The sequence below is a fragment of the Euprymna scolopes genome, chromosome 36 (assembly GCF_053919585.1).
Source record: "Euprymna scolopes isolate OS-2025 chromosome 36, ASM5391958v1, whole genome shotgun sequence".
Taxonomy (NCBI): domain Eukaryota; kingdom Metazoa; phylum Mollusca; class Cephalopoda; order Sepiida; family Sepiolidae; genus Euprymna; species Euprymna scolopes.
The window spans coordinates 17,666,268-17,685,409 of NC_136517.1; the positions used below are offsets into that span (position 1 = coordinate 17,666,268).

Below are 19,142 nucleotides of genomic sequence, written 5' to 3' on the forward strand. Positions count from 1 at the left end.
TGGAGAAGAAGGGAGACAGTTAGTGTGGCTTAACCGATGCAGGGCTGAATACCGTTTGGTCATTTGCAAATGAATTTAACTTAGAAATAAAATCTTCTTATAACAAAAGAACTATTTGGTTCTTTATATTTGTCGCATTTTCATAAACACATTTTTAAACAGACAAACTTGAACAAACGATTCACACGTCTTTTCACACAAACGCTGCACTAACTGCACTTGTGGGTGCATTGCTAGTAAGTGATCAAGAAACATAAATCAAACAATAAAAATCTTTTTTGCATACGTGCGCAGTCGTCTCTGTTTCATGTATGCCGTTCTCTATATAGATGCGTCATCCAGTGGCTGCTGACTTGCTGTTTTAACTTGGGTGAATAAAATTTGTACATGGAATAATGGAGACTTGTTACAGTTTCAAGAGTTTTATTGGGAAGTGACGGTCATTGATTACGGGAGAGACCAAAAGAGAGGCTAAAAGTAATTCCTTCTAACTTAATTGTCTGACTTAACCTTAAAAATGGGAGACAAATGGACAGACAGACAAAGAGTACTGTTGCCACATCTGGGCAGGAGCTGCTAGAAGCATCTTATCTTGCTTTGACAAAGTTCAAAATAGATTCGTAGCCTAGTAGGGGATGCCCTTTTCTCTTCCCTACAACTTCTTTCCCACATAAGAGACATTGCGAGCCTGTCTTTGCTTTATCGTTATTTTCATGGCAAGTGCTCATCTGCCCCCCCCCCTTGCCGAAGTTTGACAAAAAACACTTACCTAGTTGAAACCGCTATCAATAATTTTCCCCACTCTTTATCTGTGCCTAAACCTAAACATAGATTCCATGAGCAAAGTTTCTTTCTTAGAACTGCATGCCTGTGGAACTCTGTTCTGCATTCCAGCTGACTACAATATGGTCGTCTTCAAGTCCAATGCAAACAAATTTTTGATGAGCCGTCCCCTGAAATAATCCAGTTTACCAAATTTCACACTAACAAGTTCTACGATATTTTCCCATTGATTACTGTACACTCATTAACCCTTATCCTCGAGTGGCCTCTGGGCTTTGATAAATGATGACTTCTTTGTAAAAAAAAAAAAAGGAAATATTCACTTAAATTTCTACATTGTTGTGCACATCAAGTTCGTCAGCTTCCCTGACATAAACTGATTAGAAACTCCATCCTGTCTCCCCCCCCCCCGAACATGTGATATAATTTCTCTGTAATCTCATTCAACATCTAACTTTTTTTTTCTGTTGACTTTAAAAACATTTGCATCGATCACGCTAGATGCACTGGGTCTATTTCTGTTTGTGATCAGGTTATCCTGATATGAACTTCATGTAATCCTCATCAAAATTCATACTAGCTAACATAATCTCTAATTACTGGCGTAGAGTTCTAATATATAACACCTATATTTTTTTACCCTTTTCCACCCCAAACAAGGCGTATTGCTACTTGGAATTATAGTATTTTGAATCAATTGTTCACTGTTTACAGTTGTCCACTGATAACAGAAGACAAATCTTTTTCGAATTCAAAACCGACAGAAAATCATCCCTTCGCTACTCTCAACCTTCAAGTTCAAAATAAAGCAAAACAAAAGAACAAAGAATTATTTTGGAAAGAAATGACAAAGCAAAAACATTCCTTGTCCATGACGTCAGGAGATTGTGAGGAGTTGAGCAGGGAGATGTCTGTAAAGTGGGTCCGTTTGATGCCAAATATGCACACACAAGTAGACTATTAGCTGAGTCTTCATCTAGTTGATTATGACCTTGAGAAAGGCCACCGGAGATAAGTGCAAGGGCCCTTTTCATGCACAACATGGCACTATGGTCATCCTGTTGATAAAGCAGCCACTTATAGCGCTACCTAAGATTTAGAGCTCCTGTACTGTCAGTCGGAAACAGCAGCCAGACAAACTATTAAACCAGTATCCTCAACCTATCAGACAAGAGTGGACCAGTGTAAACATGAGTGGCAAACAAACATCTCCAGCTTGAGAGAGATGGGAGCAAAAAAGAAAAGAATGAAAAGAATGAAAAGAATGAAAAAAAGAAAAGAATGAAAAGAAAGAAAAGAATGAAAAGAATGAAAAGAAAAAAAAGAATGAAAAAAAGAAAAGAATGAAAAGAAAGAAAAGAATGAAAAGAATGAAAAGAATGAAAAAAAGAAAAGAAAGAAAAGAAAGAAAAGAATGAAAAGAAAGAAAAGAATGAAAAAAAGAAAAGAATGAAAAGAATGAAAAGAAAGAAAAGAATGAAAAGAATGAAAAGAATGAAAAAAAGAAAAGAATGAAAAGAATGAAAAGAATGAAAAAAAGAAAAGAATGAAAAGAATGAAAAGAAAGAAAAGAATGAAAAGAATGAAAAGAATGGGATACAGCCTAATTAGATAAATCTGTTTCAATTTAGTTGAAAGGAAATATTTACTGAAATAATTTTAAAAACGTGTGATTGTATTTTGATTCTAATTATTTTGGAGAAGAAAAAAAAAACAAAGGTACGTTTGTTTGACAACTGGAATTATTCATATGTAATACCTCGTGGTCCTCCACTCAACAACATTGTCAACCCCAACGGCAACGCTGTTTCCATGGTCTTATTCTCTTTTATCTTCTCTTTTAGCCTTCGCCACTCACATTTGCGATTGTCATGAGGGGGGGGGGGTACAAGTTCACAAGTATAAACAAAAAGTATAGTGCCCCTGTAAATATGGTCCCAAATATTTATTAGCCCCTTACGTGCAAGTAGCAATATGTCTTGATTAGAGTGAATAAAAAAAAAATTTCGTTGGTCCGTCATGATTAACCTTGAGATCTTATTTGTTAATGCAATTCTTAAAGTTTTAGAAAATTTTAAAAAATATATAAACTATCATTGACTGTTAATATCTTAACTTTTCGCTATGTCTCGATTGTACTAAAGTTTATGATGTCATTTTCGATCTAATAGGCCTGTTGAATGGAGGTGGTGCTCCATAATGATTAACTTTCAAAGTTTCTCATCACTAAATGCTCAGATTGATTTGAACACATCCTATGAATATTTGCCCCCCCCCCTCTGCTCAAAGCCAAGAGATCAGCCTTGTATGCATGTATGTCTGCCTAAAACTTTCGACAGAGGCGACAGATTTTCACAAGATTCATATTGTTTTGAAGCTCGACCCTTCGGACGACAAATATCGAAAAATTGGCTAAAAACATTAATTCCTTCAATCTCAACTGGGCACTTTTCTACAGGGAGGGGTCGCTTTTTTCGCTGATATTTTTGAAAGTCATCCCCTCTTTTCGATTAACTTGCCTTAATTTAAACATTTGTCACTTCCGGTTCGGCTATGGATGCAACAGCAAAGATGTCACGTTCTTTTTTTTTGTTTCACATCCTTTGTGGTACAGGTTCGAGCCTGCCTGTCTACTACCGCTTTTTTTTTTTTTTTTTTGCTCAACACACACCTCCAAACACCCGGACAATGCCGGGCACATTATTCCCACGAATTTCCTTTCTTTTTTTTGGTGCTGATATCAAATGTGTGTCCATTTTACGAGCAACTTGAAATTGTATAGTCATTTCTGCCTGATTTTATGCACATTTATCAGTGCTGTTTTTTCTGCAATCTGTTTTATAGCAAGCAATTAAGAAGGGCTATCATCTGCTTTTATGTGGTTTTCCCTTTGAAAAAGGAATTTTAAGAACTTTAAATGATTGCCCACGCAAATTCATACTCAAAAGAACAAAAGAAAGCACCGAAAACACATTCTGTGGATTTAGGTGCATGTGGGACATCATCATGGGAACTTACTCTCCAATATCATCATTTTTCTGTTGAGGCCAAGTTCATCGGTTGATATCAGCTCAGCGATCTCCCAAAGTTTTCCCGATCTTGTCCAAGCCGCATTCAACTGTCACTGTTGTCAACTATCGCAAACTCAAGACTGTCCACAAATCATTCCTAACAATCTTAAAACTGACACAAAATACATGGACCCTCCTAGAACTAACTCTAAAATATATTGATCGCCTTTGTCCTAATCATCACCATACCTTGATGAACAATCCTACCTCAGCTCCTTTTTGTGTTCCTTGGTGAACAACTTCCTATCTATTGTTTTTCCACCAACCCCATTTCCTATACTTTTGTTTACCCGATAAACTTATCTCCTCTTGTCTCTTGTTATACCCCTTTTTCTCTTCATCCCTCTCTTTCCAAAAGTTAGGGAGGAGAATACTGATAGTATGACCCAATAATGTAGGCAAAAAAAAGAAAAAAGTTTGCTTGAGGATAGATGAAATTCTCCATTAATGTGTGATGTTTTCTTTTTATATTTTTCTTTCACAGGAATTTTTCCGGCCGATTAGTTTGAAACATTACAATTCCATGGCCTCGAGGGTAAGTATTTCATAAACATTAAAAACATTTTTTAAAAAAAGTTGGGGTTTTTTTTTGTATATTTATTTACTTTAATGAATAACACTGAAGGGTAAATGTTAAAGGTTGCGGTCAGAGAAAGAATGGATAACACTGAAGGGTAAATGTTAAAGGTTGCGGTCAGAGAAAGAATGGATAACACTGAAGGGTAAATGTTAAAGGTTGCGGTCAGAGAAAGAATGGATAACACTGAAGGGTAAATGTTAAAGGTTGCGGTCAGAGAAAGAATGGATAACACTGAAGGGTAAATGTTAAAGGTTGCGGTCAGAGAAAGAACACAAGATAAATTTCATATAGGCATTAAAAATGATCTTGTGTTGTTTTACTTATATGTTATTAAATGGGTGTAATATTATGAGTATAATAGTAGCGGGAGGGGGGAGGGGGGTTCATAAAATACGCTTAAATATAATATTTTAATTTGTCCAGATTTGGTATATAGTATGATAGAATCATGATTTCAAAAGTAAAAAAAGTATTTGGGTGCCATCAGCTAGAATCGAAACCAAAACTGTAGCATTCAAAGCTGGTGACGTTACCACTGTACCAGTGTGACACGCATGTGAACCAATTAAAAATTTAAAATAAACTAAGATGAATGTACAAAATGTATAACGATTTTTTTCAATTTTGACCCATTTTTGACCCTTAAAAACTATTTAACTGGCTAAAGATCCCTAAAAGAATAGTTTGTAAAAAATCCAATCATTTGAGGCCCCTAGCACCGCTCTGTGACTTTTGTTTCGGAAGAGATAGAGTTTGCAAATATGGAGACAGACAGACACACATGTAGCCTTTTATATATTATATTTGCTTGTTTTTTTCAGATTTTTCATTTAACTTTTAGCTGGAGGAATCTTTATAAATGCTACGCCATTGTTTTCTTTCTCTCTTGTCTTATCCTCATGCGGAGAAACAGTAATTCTGTTTTTTGTTTTTTTTAATTTCAACTTCAGATCCAGAAAGTTTGGAGAGGATATTGGATCCGAAAACACGTGTTTAATTACTACAAACGCAAAGAATATTTCAAGGCTCTTTCAGAAAAAAATGCAAACGTGCTGTACGTATTGTTATCATTTACTAACATTCACTTTACAGAATTGCTTCATGAATGCAGTGTTCCTGTTTACTTGCCTCCCCACGAGGGCAGAGCTAGACACAAGGTAGGTTTTTAATGTGGGTAGAATCCAGCTCTCCAAAAAGGAGCACTCTGGATAGGAACAAAAATAAAAATTGTCTCAGTCATTAAAGATTTCTCCTACACTGATCGAGTACAGAAAAGGTGAAGTGTAGCATCTGAACAGATACTACACTGTGAACTTGGCCCGTGAATGCAATATTAACCAAAGCTTATCTTGTATAGACAAATGGTAAAAATTGTTTGACAGAAATGAATCAGACAGGCTGTAAATTTGCGATTGCACTTTTTCTATTAATGAGAAACTAGAGGTAATTAGATTCATTGGAGGAGCAAACCTCTTAAATCAGAGAAACGATATAATCACAAATTGTAAGTAAAATAGAAGCTTTTCATGAGAAATCATTTTGTATACATGATAAAATTGTTTGGCAAAAATAAATCAGATACATGACAGCCTGTAAATCTGTGAATGAACTAGTGATCAGACGATTCCAATATTTTTCCTGATTCCAATACAATTACCGATTCTTATTCTGATTCTTTTACATTTCTAAATATAGAGTTGTTGTTTAAGAGAGGGAGGTGAGATTACCACAAAACTCATGTAATATGTGTATTTTTGCAAACGTAATAATCCACTTGTAGAGGATTATCTATAGCTTTAAGTATTAGAATTGATAAATAAAATCAATAAATATTTATCATTTCATCATTAATGCCGATTAATTGGAAAATTAAGTTTTAAACAAAAAGAAACAAAGACAAAAGAACCGTTTTTGTCATGGGCACAAATTTTTCCGATTCCAATACCTTTTCTGATACCTTAAAAAGTTACAATGTTTTTTGATTCACGATTTTGATTGTGTTATATTATCTTGTACCAAAAAAGTACCAAAACGGTGTATGTTGTATAATCATCTAAATGTTGATATACGTACTTAGGACGAAGAGTTCATCCTGGTGTGCATACGTGTCACTAAATGTCTGTTGTTGGTGATTCTTCACTGTTTGACCACTAGAATTGTTGTTGCTGTCTATTTATGATATATTCATGTGTGTATGTGTGTGCGTGTGTGTGTGTGTGATGCATGTATTTTGAACATATCTTAACTTCATGGGTGGTTGATCTGGTCCACCTGGAATTCATCTTGTTCTTGGAGGGGAGGTTGGAACCTGTTTGGACGAAACACATTGACTCCAAGACGATGATTGGTTTCATATAGTTTTTATTCACTTTCTAGGTGTCGATCGCAGAAGAATGGAAAGTGAATATCTTTGCTTGCGTGGTTACTTTTAGGTCTCTATTTTCACACCTCCCTCCCTAGTGAAGGGGGGGGGACGACCTGTTAAACCGTCCGCTCTGCTCAACTTCCAAATTCCAACTCTCAATCTCCAGCTAACTTGACTCACATTCAGATCCAATCAGCTGACCAGCCCTTCTGGTAAACGTGTCTATAATATGATTTACCATATTTTGACAGATCTTATAAATGTTCTTCATATTCATTTCCCGTCCATCTCTCCAGTTAGATAGATGGATAGACCGAGATGGATAGATACAGAAATAGATGACTAAATAGATAGCTCGACACTTTCTTGTGTTCAACCTATTACATAACAAATGGTCCCAACAGTAAAAGCACCCTTTTATTTTTTTCATTAAAATCGCTCCAGACAAGACATGTAGCCTCTTAATGTGAAAAGCTAAAAACAAAAAACTACTTGAAGATAAAAAAAAAAAAATTACCCCCAACAATTTATTGACAATATCCTTATAAATCATAGGTCCCATACTGTGCTAGTACCTTATTAATGAATAGACTATTACAGAGTTATAATTTGTTTTTTCAATTAGTTAGCAAAATGGAATCCATCAGCTTTCAATTTAAAAATCTTTAAAAAGATTTTTAGATAAATAAAATAAAATAAAATAAAATGAAATAAAATAAAATGAAATAAAATAAAATAAAATAAAATAAAATAAAATGAAATAAAATAAAATGAAATAAAATGAAATGAAATGAAATGAAATAGAATGAAATAAAATAAAATGAAATGAAATAAAATGAAATAAAATAAAATAAAATAAAATGAAATAAAATAAAATGAAATGAAATGAAATGAAATAAAATAAAAAAAAATGAAATGAAATGAAATGAATTAAATTAAAAGTAAATAAAATAAAATGAAATAAAATGAAATGAAATAAAATAAAATAAAATTAAATGAAATGAAATAAAATGAAATAAAATAAAATAAAATGAAATAAAATAAAATGAAATGAAATGAAATGGAATAAAATGAAATGAAATGAAATAAAAAAAATGAAATGAAATAAAATGAAATTAAATTAAATGAAATGAAATAAAATGAAATAAAATAAAATGAAATGAAATGAAATGAAATAAAATGAAATAAAATGAAATGAAATGAAATGAAACAAAATAAAATGAAATGAAATAAAATAAAATGAAATGAAATGAAATTAAATAAAATGAAATAAAATAAAATTAAATAAAATGAAATTAAATAAAATTAAATAAAATGAAATTAAATAAAATGAAATAAAAAAAATGAAACAAAATAAAATGAAATGAAATTAAATGAAATAAAATAAAATGAAATAAAATGAAATGAAATGAAATTAAATAAAATGAAATAAAATAAAATGAAATAAAATAAAATAAAATAAAATGAAATAAAATAAAATTAAATAAAATGAAATGAAATAAAATGAAATAAAAAGAATGAAACAAAATAAAATGAAATTAAATTAAATGAAATAAAATAAAATGAAATAAAATAAAATGAAATGAAATGAAATAAAATAAAATGAAAGCAGTTTATTATTACTTGCATATGTATAGCATAAAATTATATTTTTGGGGTTTTTTTTTTACAAAGGAGTCACCACTTATCAAGGCCCAAAGGCCACTTGAGGATAAGAAATAAGGAATGTACAGTAGTCAATGGGAAAATATCGTAGTAATTGTTAATAGTTAGGAGAATGGAATCCATCAACTTACAATATAAAAATCTTAAATAAATAAAATAAAAACAAAATAAAATAAAAGCACTCGAAAATTAGAATAATTGTTTATGACCATTTAAATCTGCTTAACATAAAATTATGTTCTGTCATAGCGATAAATAGTAGCAGTTATATACTCGAGATTATCCTAGCATATATACTAACTATATGTGCAGGCACTTTTTTTATGGGTATCGTTCTAGACAAGGCATATAGCCACTTGGTGTAAAGATCTAAATGAAAAATAATACTTTAAGATCAAAAGACTTACTAATGATAAGCGTTAGGTGGATAGATTCCGACCCTGAAAACAGAAATTCTTCCCCCTTTGTCAGAAACATTGCTCATTGAATGAGAAACTAGAGATAATTAGATTCAGTGACAGAGGAAACCTGTTAAATGAGAGAAATGAGCTTTTTATTATCTTGATAAGGCTCCTTTTTTTTTTTTTACCTGGTGGTCACCACTTATAAAGGCCCGGAAGCCACTCAGGGATAAGGGTTATTGCAAGTACGTTAGTGTAGAGATTTAATGAAGTGTTTACTTAAGGGAGCGGTTCATTAGGAATTTGTTAACGTTGGACTTGAAGACATCCAAGTTGTAGTCAGGTGGGAAGCAGGCAGACAGAACAGAGTTCCACAGGCGTGCAGTTCTAAGAAAGAAGCTTTGTTCATGGAATCTACGTTTTGATTTAGGCACAGATAAAAAGTGGGGGAAATTTTTCACAGTGGATTCAGCTAGACGGGTGTTTTTTGTGAAAGATTAGCGAGGGGGGACCAGAGATTGGAGTTCAGACGAGCATCTGCCATGGAAATAACGATAAAACAAGGATAGGCTCGCAACGTCTCTTCTGTGACATTTCCCATTTTTTTAACAAAATGTTTTTGGTCCCTTTCCTTTTTGAAAAAAAAAAAAGAAAAAAAAAGAGATTATATTCTCAAATTATCAAAGACTTCTGCCACACCGGTTATCTCAAACAATAAGTCAGTTTTGCTGATTTGCATTTGCGATTGATCTGAAAGACAAATGTATATATGATGATAAAAAAAAATAACTCTACAAGACCTTCTTTCATTTGTCTATTTTTGTCCATACATCACATCATTCTAACACGCAGTTCCCTGTATTGCTATAACCTTCTTATACTCTTCCACATTTACTTACCAGCAATGCTTCAAGCAAACTACCTTTTTTGCTTATATATCTATATATCTATAGAAGTGAAAGAGTCTGTCTGTGTGTCTGTCTGTCTGTGTACATTTCCCTACACAATAACTCTGTCAATTTTCAGTCTACAGACTCAAAATTTGATGTATAGAGTATTGAGATGTGGGAAAATCTTTGTAATCGGTTTTCGGCCAGAAATTTTGCTGTTAAGGGGTCAAAGTTCAACGATTTTTACCTTTGAGAAAACTCCTCCGCCAATTTTGAGTATAAACAATTGAAATTTTAGATATAGGTTCCTTGGACATGGATCTAACTTAATAACTTGATTTGAACCCAAAACAATAAATGCTAAGGGGTCATATAGAGGTCAAAGTTTAAAAAATTTTGACCTCTGCAGTCTGACAAATTACTCAGACAATTTCTGATCTAAACATTTGAAATTTTACATAAAGGGTATTCAGAGATAGGGTAAGCTTTTTAATCGGTTTGGGTCGAAAATTTGAGCTACCAATATATAAATGTATGTATGTATGTCTGCTAAAAACTTTCGACAGAGGTGACAGATTTTCACAGGATCAGTATCGTTTTGAAGCTCGACCCTTCAGACGACACGTACCAAACAATTGGCTAAAAACATTAATTTCTTCATCCTCAACTGGGCACTTTTCTACAGGGAGGGGTCGCTTTTTTCGCCGATATTTTCGAAAATCATTCCCTCTTTTCGATTATCTAGCCTTAATTTAAACCTATATCACTTCCAGTTTGGCGGTTGTTGTAACAGCAAAAATGTCATGTTTTTTTCCTGTTCTTTTCCTCCTTCGTGGTACAGGTTCGAGCCTGCCTTCCTACTATCACTGTTTTTTTTTTTGCTCAACACACACCTCCAAACACCCGGGCAACGCCGGGCACCCATGCTAGTATATATATATATATATGTATATGTATAGTGAAAAGTAATAATCCTCAAAGTTCTAAATATCAAGTTTTCTCAGATGGTCATTTATTACTTTTCAAAAGGTAACCATTGCTATATTGTTTCGTATTGTGACTTACAAATTTACAAAATTATGTCTTTCCTGCCTATTTAATCACGTACTCATCAGATGTCTACCTTAAAAAATGTAGAAAAAACACCATTTTGGACAACTTACATGGTTTATGCAACTGACATGCTCAGCCGTTTTTTTCTCGTTCACATATTTTGTTTATGTTTTAACATTTTTTTTTTCACCAAGTTAACATTTTTGTTTATGCTAGTTATGAAAACTAAGATTCATTTTTATTAAAATATTTTAACATAAATAATTTTATCTGTAATTTCGCTATGATAACATTGTTTCTGCCATTCTATTTTTACAAATTTTGATAATGATCATAATAACAAATTTTTATAATGATCATAATAACAAATTTTGATAATGATCATAATAACAAATTTTGATAATGATCATAATAATAAATTTTGGTAATGACCATAATAACAAATTTTGATAATGATCATAATAACAAATTTTGTACAATAATACAGTGGATGTGTTATCGGCAGCTCCAGTAACTCTCGCTTCTCCTATTTTGTCATCCAGTCCTCATTCAATGAGTGATTTTTCTGACAAAGGGTGAAGAAAAAGCTGCTTAAAGGTCGGTAGTACTTGGTGACCAGTAGTCTGAGATGTCGGAAATTTTTCTGTCTCTATCTGTCCTTGTAGCCATGTCACTAGTAAGGGTGCTGGAGGTAAACGTTTGTCTGGGCTGACGTTATCCGCCTGATAGTCAGGGACCCGAACCTTGGATTAACCACTAAGGAGGCTGTCCTATCAGCAGGCGCAAAGTACTGGGACTGCTGTATTGCCATTTGGTGAGTGGATCTGGACCATGCAGTAGTCTCTGGTGGGGCATCTCGATGCCATACTAGTGGGTAATTGTTACGGCTTTACCTTTTCGTGTGCTACAAAAAAAATAAATAAATTTCCTGTCTTTTTCTCTCTTACTTTCCCTCTCTGTACTACTCTAACCAAGTATGCCGACCTATTCCACAAATCCCCAAACCTCAACATGAAATATCTCCAGAATAAAAACTCGATTAAACCTAGAACCCCATCTTCCAACGTAGACCCCTACTACCAGGTCTCCTTCTCCAACATCAGGGGTCTACGTTCCAACCTTCCAGAGGTTGAAACCCAATTACAGGAGACAAAACCGGACATATTCTTTCTAAGTGAAACTGGAATAGGACCGACCACTTCCCTAGATGAGTTCATAATTAACGGATACTCAAATTTAACAGCTAAATCTGACCCCCAAGATCGCCATGGGCATGGAATATGTGCCTACATTAAGGATGGCTTCCCGTGTGGCAGGGATATCTCTAGAGAAGATCCTAATTTACCCTATATGTGCTTCAGGGTTGCACTTGCTAACACCACTGCATTTATATTTGCCCTCTATAGGCCCCACAACAGCGGAGTTACTATCTTTAAGAGCATATCTGAGAAAATAGACCACATACTGTCTTCATATCCCTCAGCTAACATCCACATCTGTGGTGACTATAATGTCCATAACGTGGAATGGCTGACCCATTCAAATAAGACAGATGATGAGGGGAGGTTTTGTCATGATTTTGCCATTGCTTATGATCTCACTCAGATTGTTCGCGAACCCACCCGTGTGCCCGATACACCCGGTCAATATGCAAGCCTCCTAGGCCTTTTTCTCTCAACTTCCCCTGAGCTATGTTCATATTCCGTTCATTCTCCTCGAGGATCCTCCGACCACTCCGTCGTATCAGTTAAGATAAAAACGAAATGTAAGAAGCCCCCAGATGTACCCCTCCACCGTACTGTATACCGATACTCTATGGCCGACTGGGATAGCTTCCGTACATTCATATCTGATTTACCTCTGCACTCCATGTTTAAAAAGGATGTGTCCTCTATAGTATCAGATCTGACCGAATGGTTAATTGCAGGCATAGACCAATTCATACCATCTAGAAAATTCCAACAAAAACCTAACAGCCAGCCATGGTTCTCCCCAGAATGTGCTGCTGCTATCGCGCACAGAAATCACTTTTTCCATAGCTACCAACGTAATAGATGCACTGAGACTAAAGCTGCTTTTAGGTCTGCCAGCAACCACTGTAAAAGAGTAATAAAAAATGCAAGACAGCTATATGCCCAGTCTGTTAAATCCAAGGTAGCTGATCAGCGGCTTGGATCCCACCAGTTTTGGCAAATAACAAATAGGATCCTGAACAGAAGTGTGCGTTCTATCCCAACCATTATCAATGGACCAGAGGTCATCTCGTCAGCGTCAGACAAGGCCAAACAATTTGCAAAGAACTTTGCAGCTAATTCTACCCTATGCGACGAAGGCCATCAACTCCCCATATTTCCTCCTATAACACAGAACAAGCTAGGTAACATACAAATATCCGTGCATGAGGTCGCCAAGCTAATAAAGAACCTAGATTCCAGTAAAGCAACTGGCCCTGATGGCATCCCAATTATAGTGTTAAAAAAGCTTCAACCAGAACTTGCTCCCATACTTACGAAACTATTTAAGCGCTGCCTTAAGGAGAAGTGCTTTCCGACTCCCTGGAAGACCTCATCAGTTTGCCCTGTATTTAAGAATTCAGGTGATAAGTCATCTCCCTCTCAATACAGACCAATAAGTCTCCTGTGTGTTATGAGTAAGTTGCTGGAATCCATATTAAATAGAGAAATAGTCAACCACCTCAGCAGGAATAACCTTCTTAGTGACACACAATATGGTTTCCGCTCTGCAAGATCTACCGCAGATGTGCTGACGGTTATATCCCACAGGATTAGTGAATCTCTTGACAAAGGCTTCCTTTCTAGGGCAATTGCTCTTGACATATCAAAGGCCTTCGACAAGGTATGGCATAAGGGTCTACTTCACAAGATTTCCAGCTACGGTATAACTGGAAATGTTTTCTCAATCATTAAATCATTTCTCTTCGATAGGCTCATAAGAGTAGTGGTAGATGGACAAAAATCGGAGGCCTGCAATATAAATGCTGGAGTCCCTCAGGGGTCAATCCTGGGCCCAACTCTCTTCCTGATCTACATCAATGACCTCCCTAAACACATACTTAAATCATTCGTTGACATCTATGCTGATGACACGACCATCTACGGCAACATATCAAAGGCTGTAAATGACAAAGTTCTCTCGGATTCTCTCTCCTCTGATCTCGAGCGCGTGGTTCAGTGGGGGAAGATGTGGCTGGTAACCTTTAATGCATCCAAAACCAAACTGCTATCCTTACATCATCAATGCTCTGATCCCCATCTGGCATCAATTGTGATGGATGGCTCTCGTCTGGGTGAGGCCCCGTGTTTTGACAAGCTTCTGGGTTTGACCTTTACTCCTGATCTGAAATGGAACACGTACATCAAGTCTGTTGCCAAGGTCGCTGGAAAGATGGTGGGATCCTTCTACCGCTCCAGAAGATATCTCACTACGGATGCAATTCTCTATCTATATAAAAGCCAAGTACGTCCAAGGATGGAATACTGTTGCCATATCTGGGCAGGAGCTGCTAAAAACAGCCTATCCTGCCTTGACAGAGTACAAAATAGACTTCATGGCTTAGTGGGGGATGCCCTTTTCTCTACCCTGCAACCTCTCTCCCACAGAAGAGACGTTGCGAGCCTGTCTCTGTTTTATCGTTATTTCCATGGCAGATGCTCGTCTGAACTCCAATCTCTGGTCCCCCCTCGCCAATCTTTCACGAAAAACACCCGTCTAGCTGAATCCACTGTGAAAAATTTCCCCCACTCTATATCTGTGCCTAAATCAAAACGCAGATTCATGAACAAAGCTTCTTTCTTAGAACTGCACGCCTGTGGAACTCTGTTCTGTCTGCCTGCTTCCCTCCGGACTACAACTTGGATGTCTTCAAGTCCAATGTTAACAAATTCCTAATGAACCGCCCCCTTAAGTAAACATTTCAGCAAATCTCCTCACTAACGTAATGTACTTGCAATAACCCTTATCCCTGAGTGGCTTCCGGGCCTTTATAAGTGGTGATCACTGTGTAAAAAAAAAAAAAAAAAAAAAATGACCATAATAACAAATTTTGATAATGATCATAATAGCAAATTTTGATAATGATCATAATAACAAATTTTGATAATGATCATGATAACAAATTTTGATAATGATCATAATAACAAATTTTGATAATGATCATAATAATAATCACTGAGTAGTACACCTTTCAGCATTGCCAAAACTGAACGATCTTTTATGCTTCAGAATATATTTTTCTATAAAGTCATCACCATTTTAATGCACTTTTGCCAGCCCCTTTTGATGCCTTGGTCGTAAAGTCTAGAATGCATTTTGTAAATCACATTTCTGTCGTCACTCTAAAACCGATGAATCCATCTCCTCACTGTGCTGACATCAACTGCATCGGCTTTGTAAACGTTCAATAGGCGCCAGTGGATGTTGATTGGTCCAATTGGTTCTGCATGGCAGAATTCAACGTTGCATCTCTGTTTCTGGCGCATATTCATGACGGATTTAGAGTCACACACTGTCAATATCTGCAACAGAGAGATAAAGCTTTCAGGTTACGAATGTTAAAGTTCAATCATCATAGCAATGCAATTTGTAATTCCTTCTGATCCATTCAGGCGGAATGAGAAAATAGAATGCATTACTTTTGGAACGGCTCTTATAAATTCATCTCTATAAATGCTTTGCCCAATTATGGAAATCAACGGTGAGAATTCTTTGTCTGCAGAAATGGTTTGGAAACATGTGGCGAATCATGCATGTTTAGGCCACATGGGTCGATCACGTTGACAGACACACATATGACGTCATGGCAGAAATTTCAACATTTTTAGATCGTTATTTTCATGTTTTTTTTTTTTTTTATATATAAAAGCTGATTTGTGTTGCTTTTTTAAAAAAAAAAAAAACCCAAAAAACAGAAATAATTATTATTTTACAATTCAGGACATCACTTCAAATATTGCAAAAAGATCGGAAAAGGACTGAAATATTCTTTTAGTATTATTGTTCTCTTTTGTTCCTTTTTTTTTTTTTTCACCCTCATCAGATCGCCCCCACTATAAAATAATTTTTTCCAATTCTAAGCTAAAAAAATTTTTCCATTTCTAATCTGAATGTTTTCAAAGTCAGTGTTGAATTTTTACTTTTACTTTTGTATAATATTGGCTTTTTTTCCTTTTCTGACAAGAAGCATTTAGCCTTGATATGCCATGGCCTAAAGAGGGTTTTCTCTTATTTCTGTTTCTTTAACCCTTATTAACTTGATAATGTAATAAAGTTCCTATATAATTTAATGCTTTATCTTAACTTTATATATAAGGTGCTCGGATGTGTTTAATAGAAATTAATAAAGTGTTTGTATTTTAAATAAATAATCTGTATATGCATTTTTATATCGTTTATTTACATGTTTTTATAAAAGCTCGTCTGGAAAGAATTATTATTTTACAATTCAGGAAACAACTTCAAATCTTGCAAGAAGAACAGAAAAGGATTGAAATCGAAAGAGCTCAGGAATTTGAGAAACGGAAGCAAACTGAAATTTGTTCTAAATATCATCATTTGGTCAGCACAAAAGCGATTCCTGGAATCTACAATTCTCCTTACGGGTAAGAAAAACGGAAAATGACCCCCCCCCAAAAATGGCTATTTCAAACTTAACCCTGCATTAGTCCCATGGGGTGTTTTGTCACTCCAATTTTGCTTAAGTGCTCATAATTCCTAGTTAGCAACTTATTTCTTTTCCTCCCTCCTAGTACTCTCCTGAGTCAGTGAGGGTATAGCAGTAGCACATATAGTATAGTGCAGTTGTATCTCAGTTTTCCTTTGGAGTAGATGTTGCTTTGTTCTTCTGAGGTGACGAGTCACTCCATTGACAAACGCAGATATGATTTATATATTTTTGTATTTTTCCAGTGGGAATGAAAATTTGTAGATATAAGCGCATATTATGTATCATTGGGCTACTCTGTAATATTTAATATGGAATTAATATGTTTTGGTATTTTCTTTATTATAAGTTTTGATGGGATTATTATTTTATTTACAATTTATTACTTTTTTAATCTTGTAATTATGAGCTTAGCTAATATAATATCTTGATTTTTCCTTAGTTTTATAATTTATTTTATTGTATTATTTTATATTAATATCAACACGTTACAAGTGATTCAAACTGTTTACCAGGGACTGTAGATATATCCTGAACCAGCACGATAACTATATTTTACAAAATAATAACACTAACAGAAGCATTTTTGTATTGGGGTGTATAAGCACCTCATGGGACTAACCATGATTGGAACACCCAGGTGACTAACGCAAGGCTAAGCATAACAAACCAAAGAAAAAAAAATGCAATTATTTGAATCGTAAGTTTAACAAACCTGTAGTTCCACTTCTGGCTTCGGATAGTGTGTTTTGGTGACAGTAACGTCTTAGAAAAGTTCCAAGAACAGCGCTAACAATTAATATGCATGCAATTAATTTGACGAATGATAACAACTGGATAAAAACAGGAATGAATCACCAGTTAACAAATGATAACTCAACAAGAGAATTTTGGAGAATGAGATGAGAAAATATGAATTAACAGAACAAAATGTTTATGCCAACAATTTCACAGAAATGTAAAATCTACACTGAAAGATCAAAGTTTGTTGAGAAGTTTTAAAGTTCTTGAATAAGAAGTAAGTAGCCAAAAGTTTGTTTCAAAGTTGTGTGTTTGTGTGTGTGTGTTTGTGCATGTGTATGTGTGTGTTTGTGTTTGTGAGTGTGTGTGCTTTTACCACTGGAAATAGAGCAGCAGTCTTAAAGAGTTTCAACTCTTGCTTCACTTATTTTATCCTTTAGTCCTCACATTCCACGAGTAACCATGTATCAAACCATGTATGGAGTACTGCTGTCATATTTGGGCTGGTGCATCTCTATGTCATTTGAGGGTTTTCGATAAGGTGCAGAAACGTATCTGTAATTTGATTACCCCATCCCTTTCTTCTCTGCAACTTCTCAGTCTTTTGTACAAATACTATTATGGCACAGATATTTCAATTCCCTGCTTCCTTTGTTCCAGCTCGTTTGAATCGTTGGTCTAGTAGTTTTCACCAATTTACTCTTTTGATATTGTAATGCAGCTTCTTATTCCAGTAGCTTCTTTTCAAGGACTGCAATGTTGTGGAACTCTCTTTGTGCTCACTGTTTTCTTTCTACCTGCATCCTTAGTCTTTTCAAGACTAAAGTCAATAGTTAGTATATTTAAAAAAGATATGATGTAATTTATATTCTTTTTGGAATAAATAAGTGCGTTATAATTCAAATATGAATGAAATAAGTGTATTTTCGTTAAGTAATTTATTGACTGATTATATGTATTAATTATTATAGGTGGTGGTTTTTATGGTGTGAGAGAGAGAGAGAGAGAGAGAGAGAGAGAGAGAGAGAGAGAGTTAACATGTGTCTAAAATTAAATTATGTTGTTTTTCAGGGTGGAACGATAAAATTATCGCCCTTGAAAAGATGACATGATTTAATTTCCGTTTGATGAAAACCTATTTTCTTTTTTTGTTGCAGACCATTTACTAGCATGTCTGAAAATGACAACAATGTTCAGTGAGCGAGATCGGAGATGCGCCACTGTATAACTCATGCTCTCTACTGATCCAAGTTATGACAACAGGACCATTGCCAGCACCCTCAAAACACATCGCTGAATGGCCACAAATAATAGGGACGTGCCCAAAGTGATGAAAACAAAGTTTCCGGCCACGGTTATGGTCTTTGGTGTGGTTTCAAGTGAGAGCCACATCATGCCACCTCACATTTTCAAAGTCGGCTTGAAAGTCAACACCAAAGTGTACCTGGATGTGTTGAAGAGTGTGGTGACCTCCTGGTGCAATCAGATGGCCTCTGGCAGAACCTGGGTGTGGAAGCAGGACTTGGTGCCGGCCCACAAGTCCAAAAAGATTCAATCTTGGCTTCAGAGGAGTGCTACGATTTTATACCCTTCTCTCACTGCCCCTCTCCTTCCCCGACCATAACCTGCTGGACTACTTCGTTTGGTCATACATTGAGAACATAACCAACAGGACCTCCCACCTCCTGCCAGCACTTGTGAAAAATGCATACTTCCTGAGGCGGTGATTGAGGCTGAAGGCGGCTACATTGAATAGATGTCGGCTACATTGAATAGATGTCCACCCTATAATATGAGTTTACTTACTAATGGCGATAAATTATGGAAGCCTCCACGTTTAATTGTGCTTGAATTTGCGATAAGTGCTGAGTCAATATATATATATATACTAGCTGTACCCTGCCACGCGTTGC

At 35.2% G+C, this 19,142-nt stretch overlaps 1 protein-coding gene across 1 annotated transcript in view; it reads left to right on the top strand.

The window, feature by feature from the left end:
* The window catches only part of LOC145260365 (spermatogenesis-associated protein 17-like), a 63,436-nt gene that overhangs the window by 25,938 nt on the left and 18,356 nt on the right, over positions 1-19,142 (top strand). Inside the window, exons 4-6 of the mRNA XM_080118300.1 lie at positions 4,339-4,389; positions 5,385-5,488; positions 16,274-16,426. Of these exons, the coding sequence (XP_079974426.1) occupies positions 4,339-4,389; positions 5,385-5,488; positions 16,274-16,426 (308 nt within the window). The remainder of the gene's footprint in view (positions 1-4,338; positions 4,390-5,384; positions 5,489-16,273; positions 16,427-19,142) is intronic.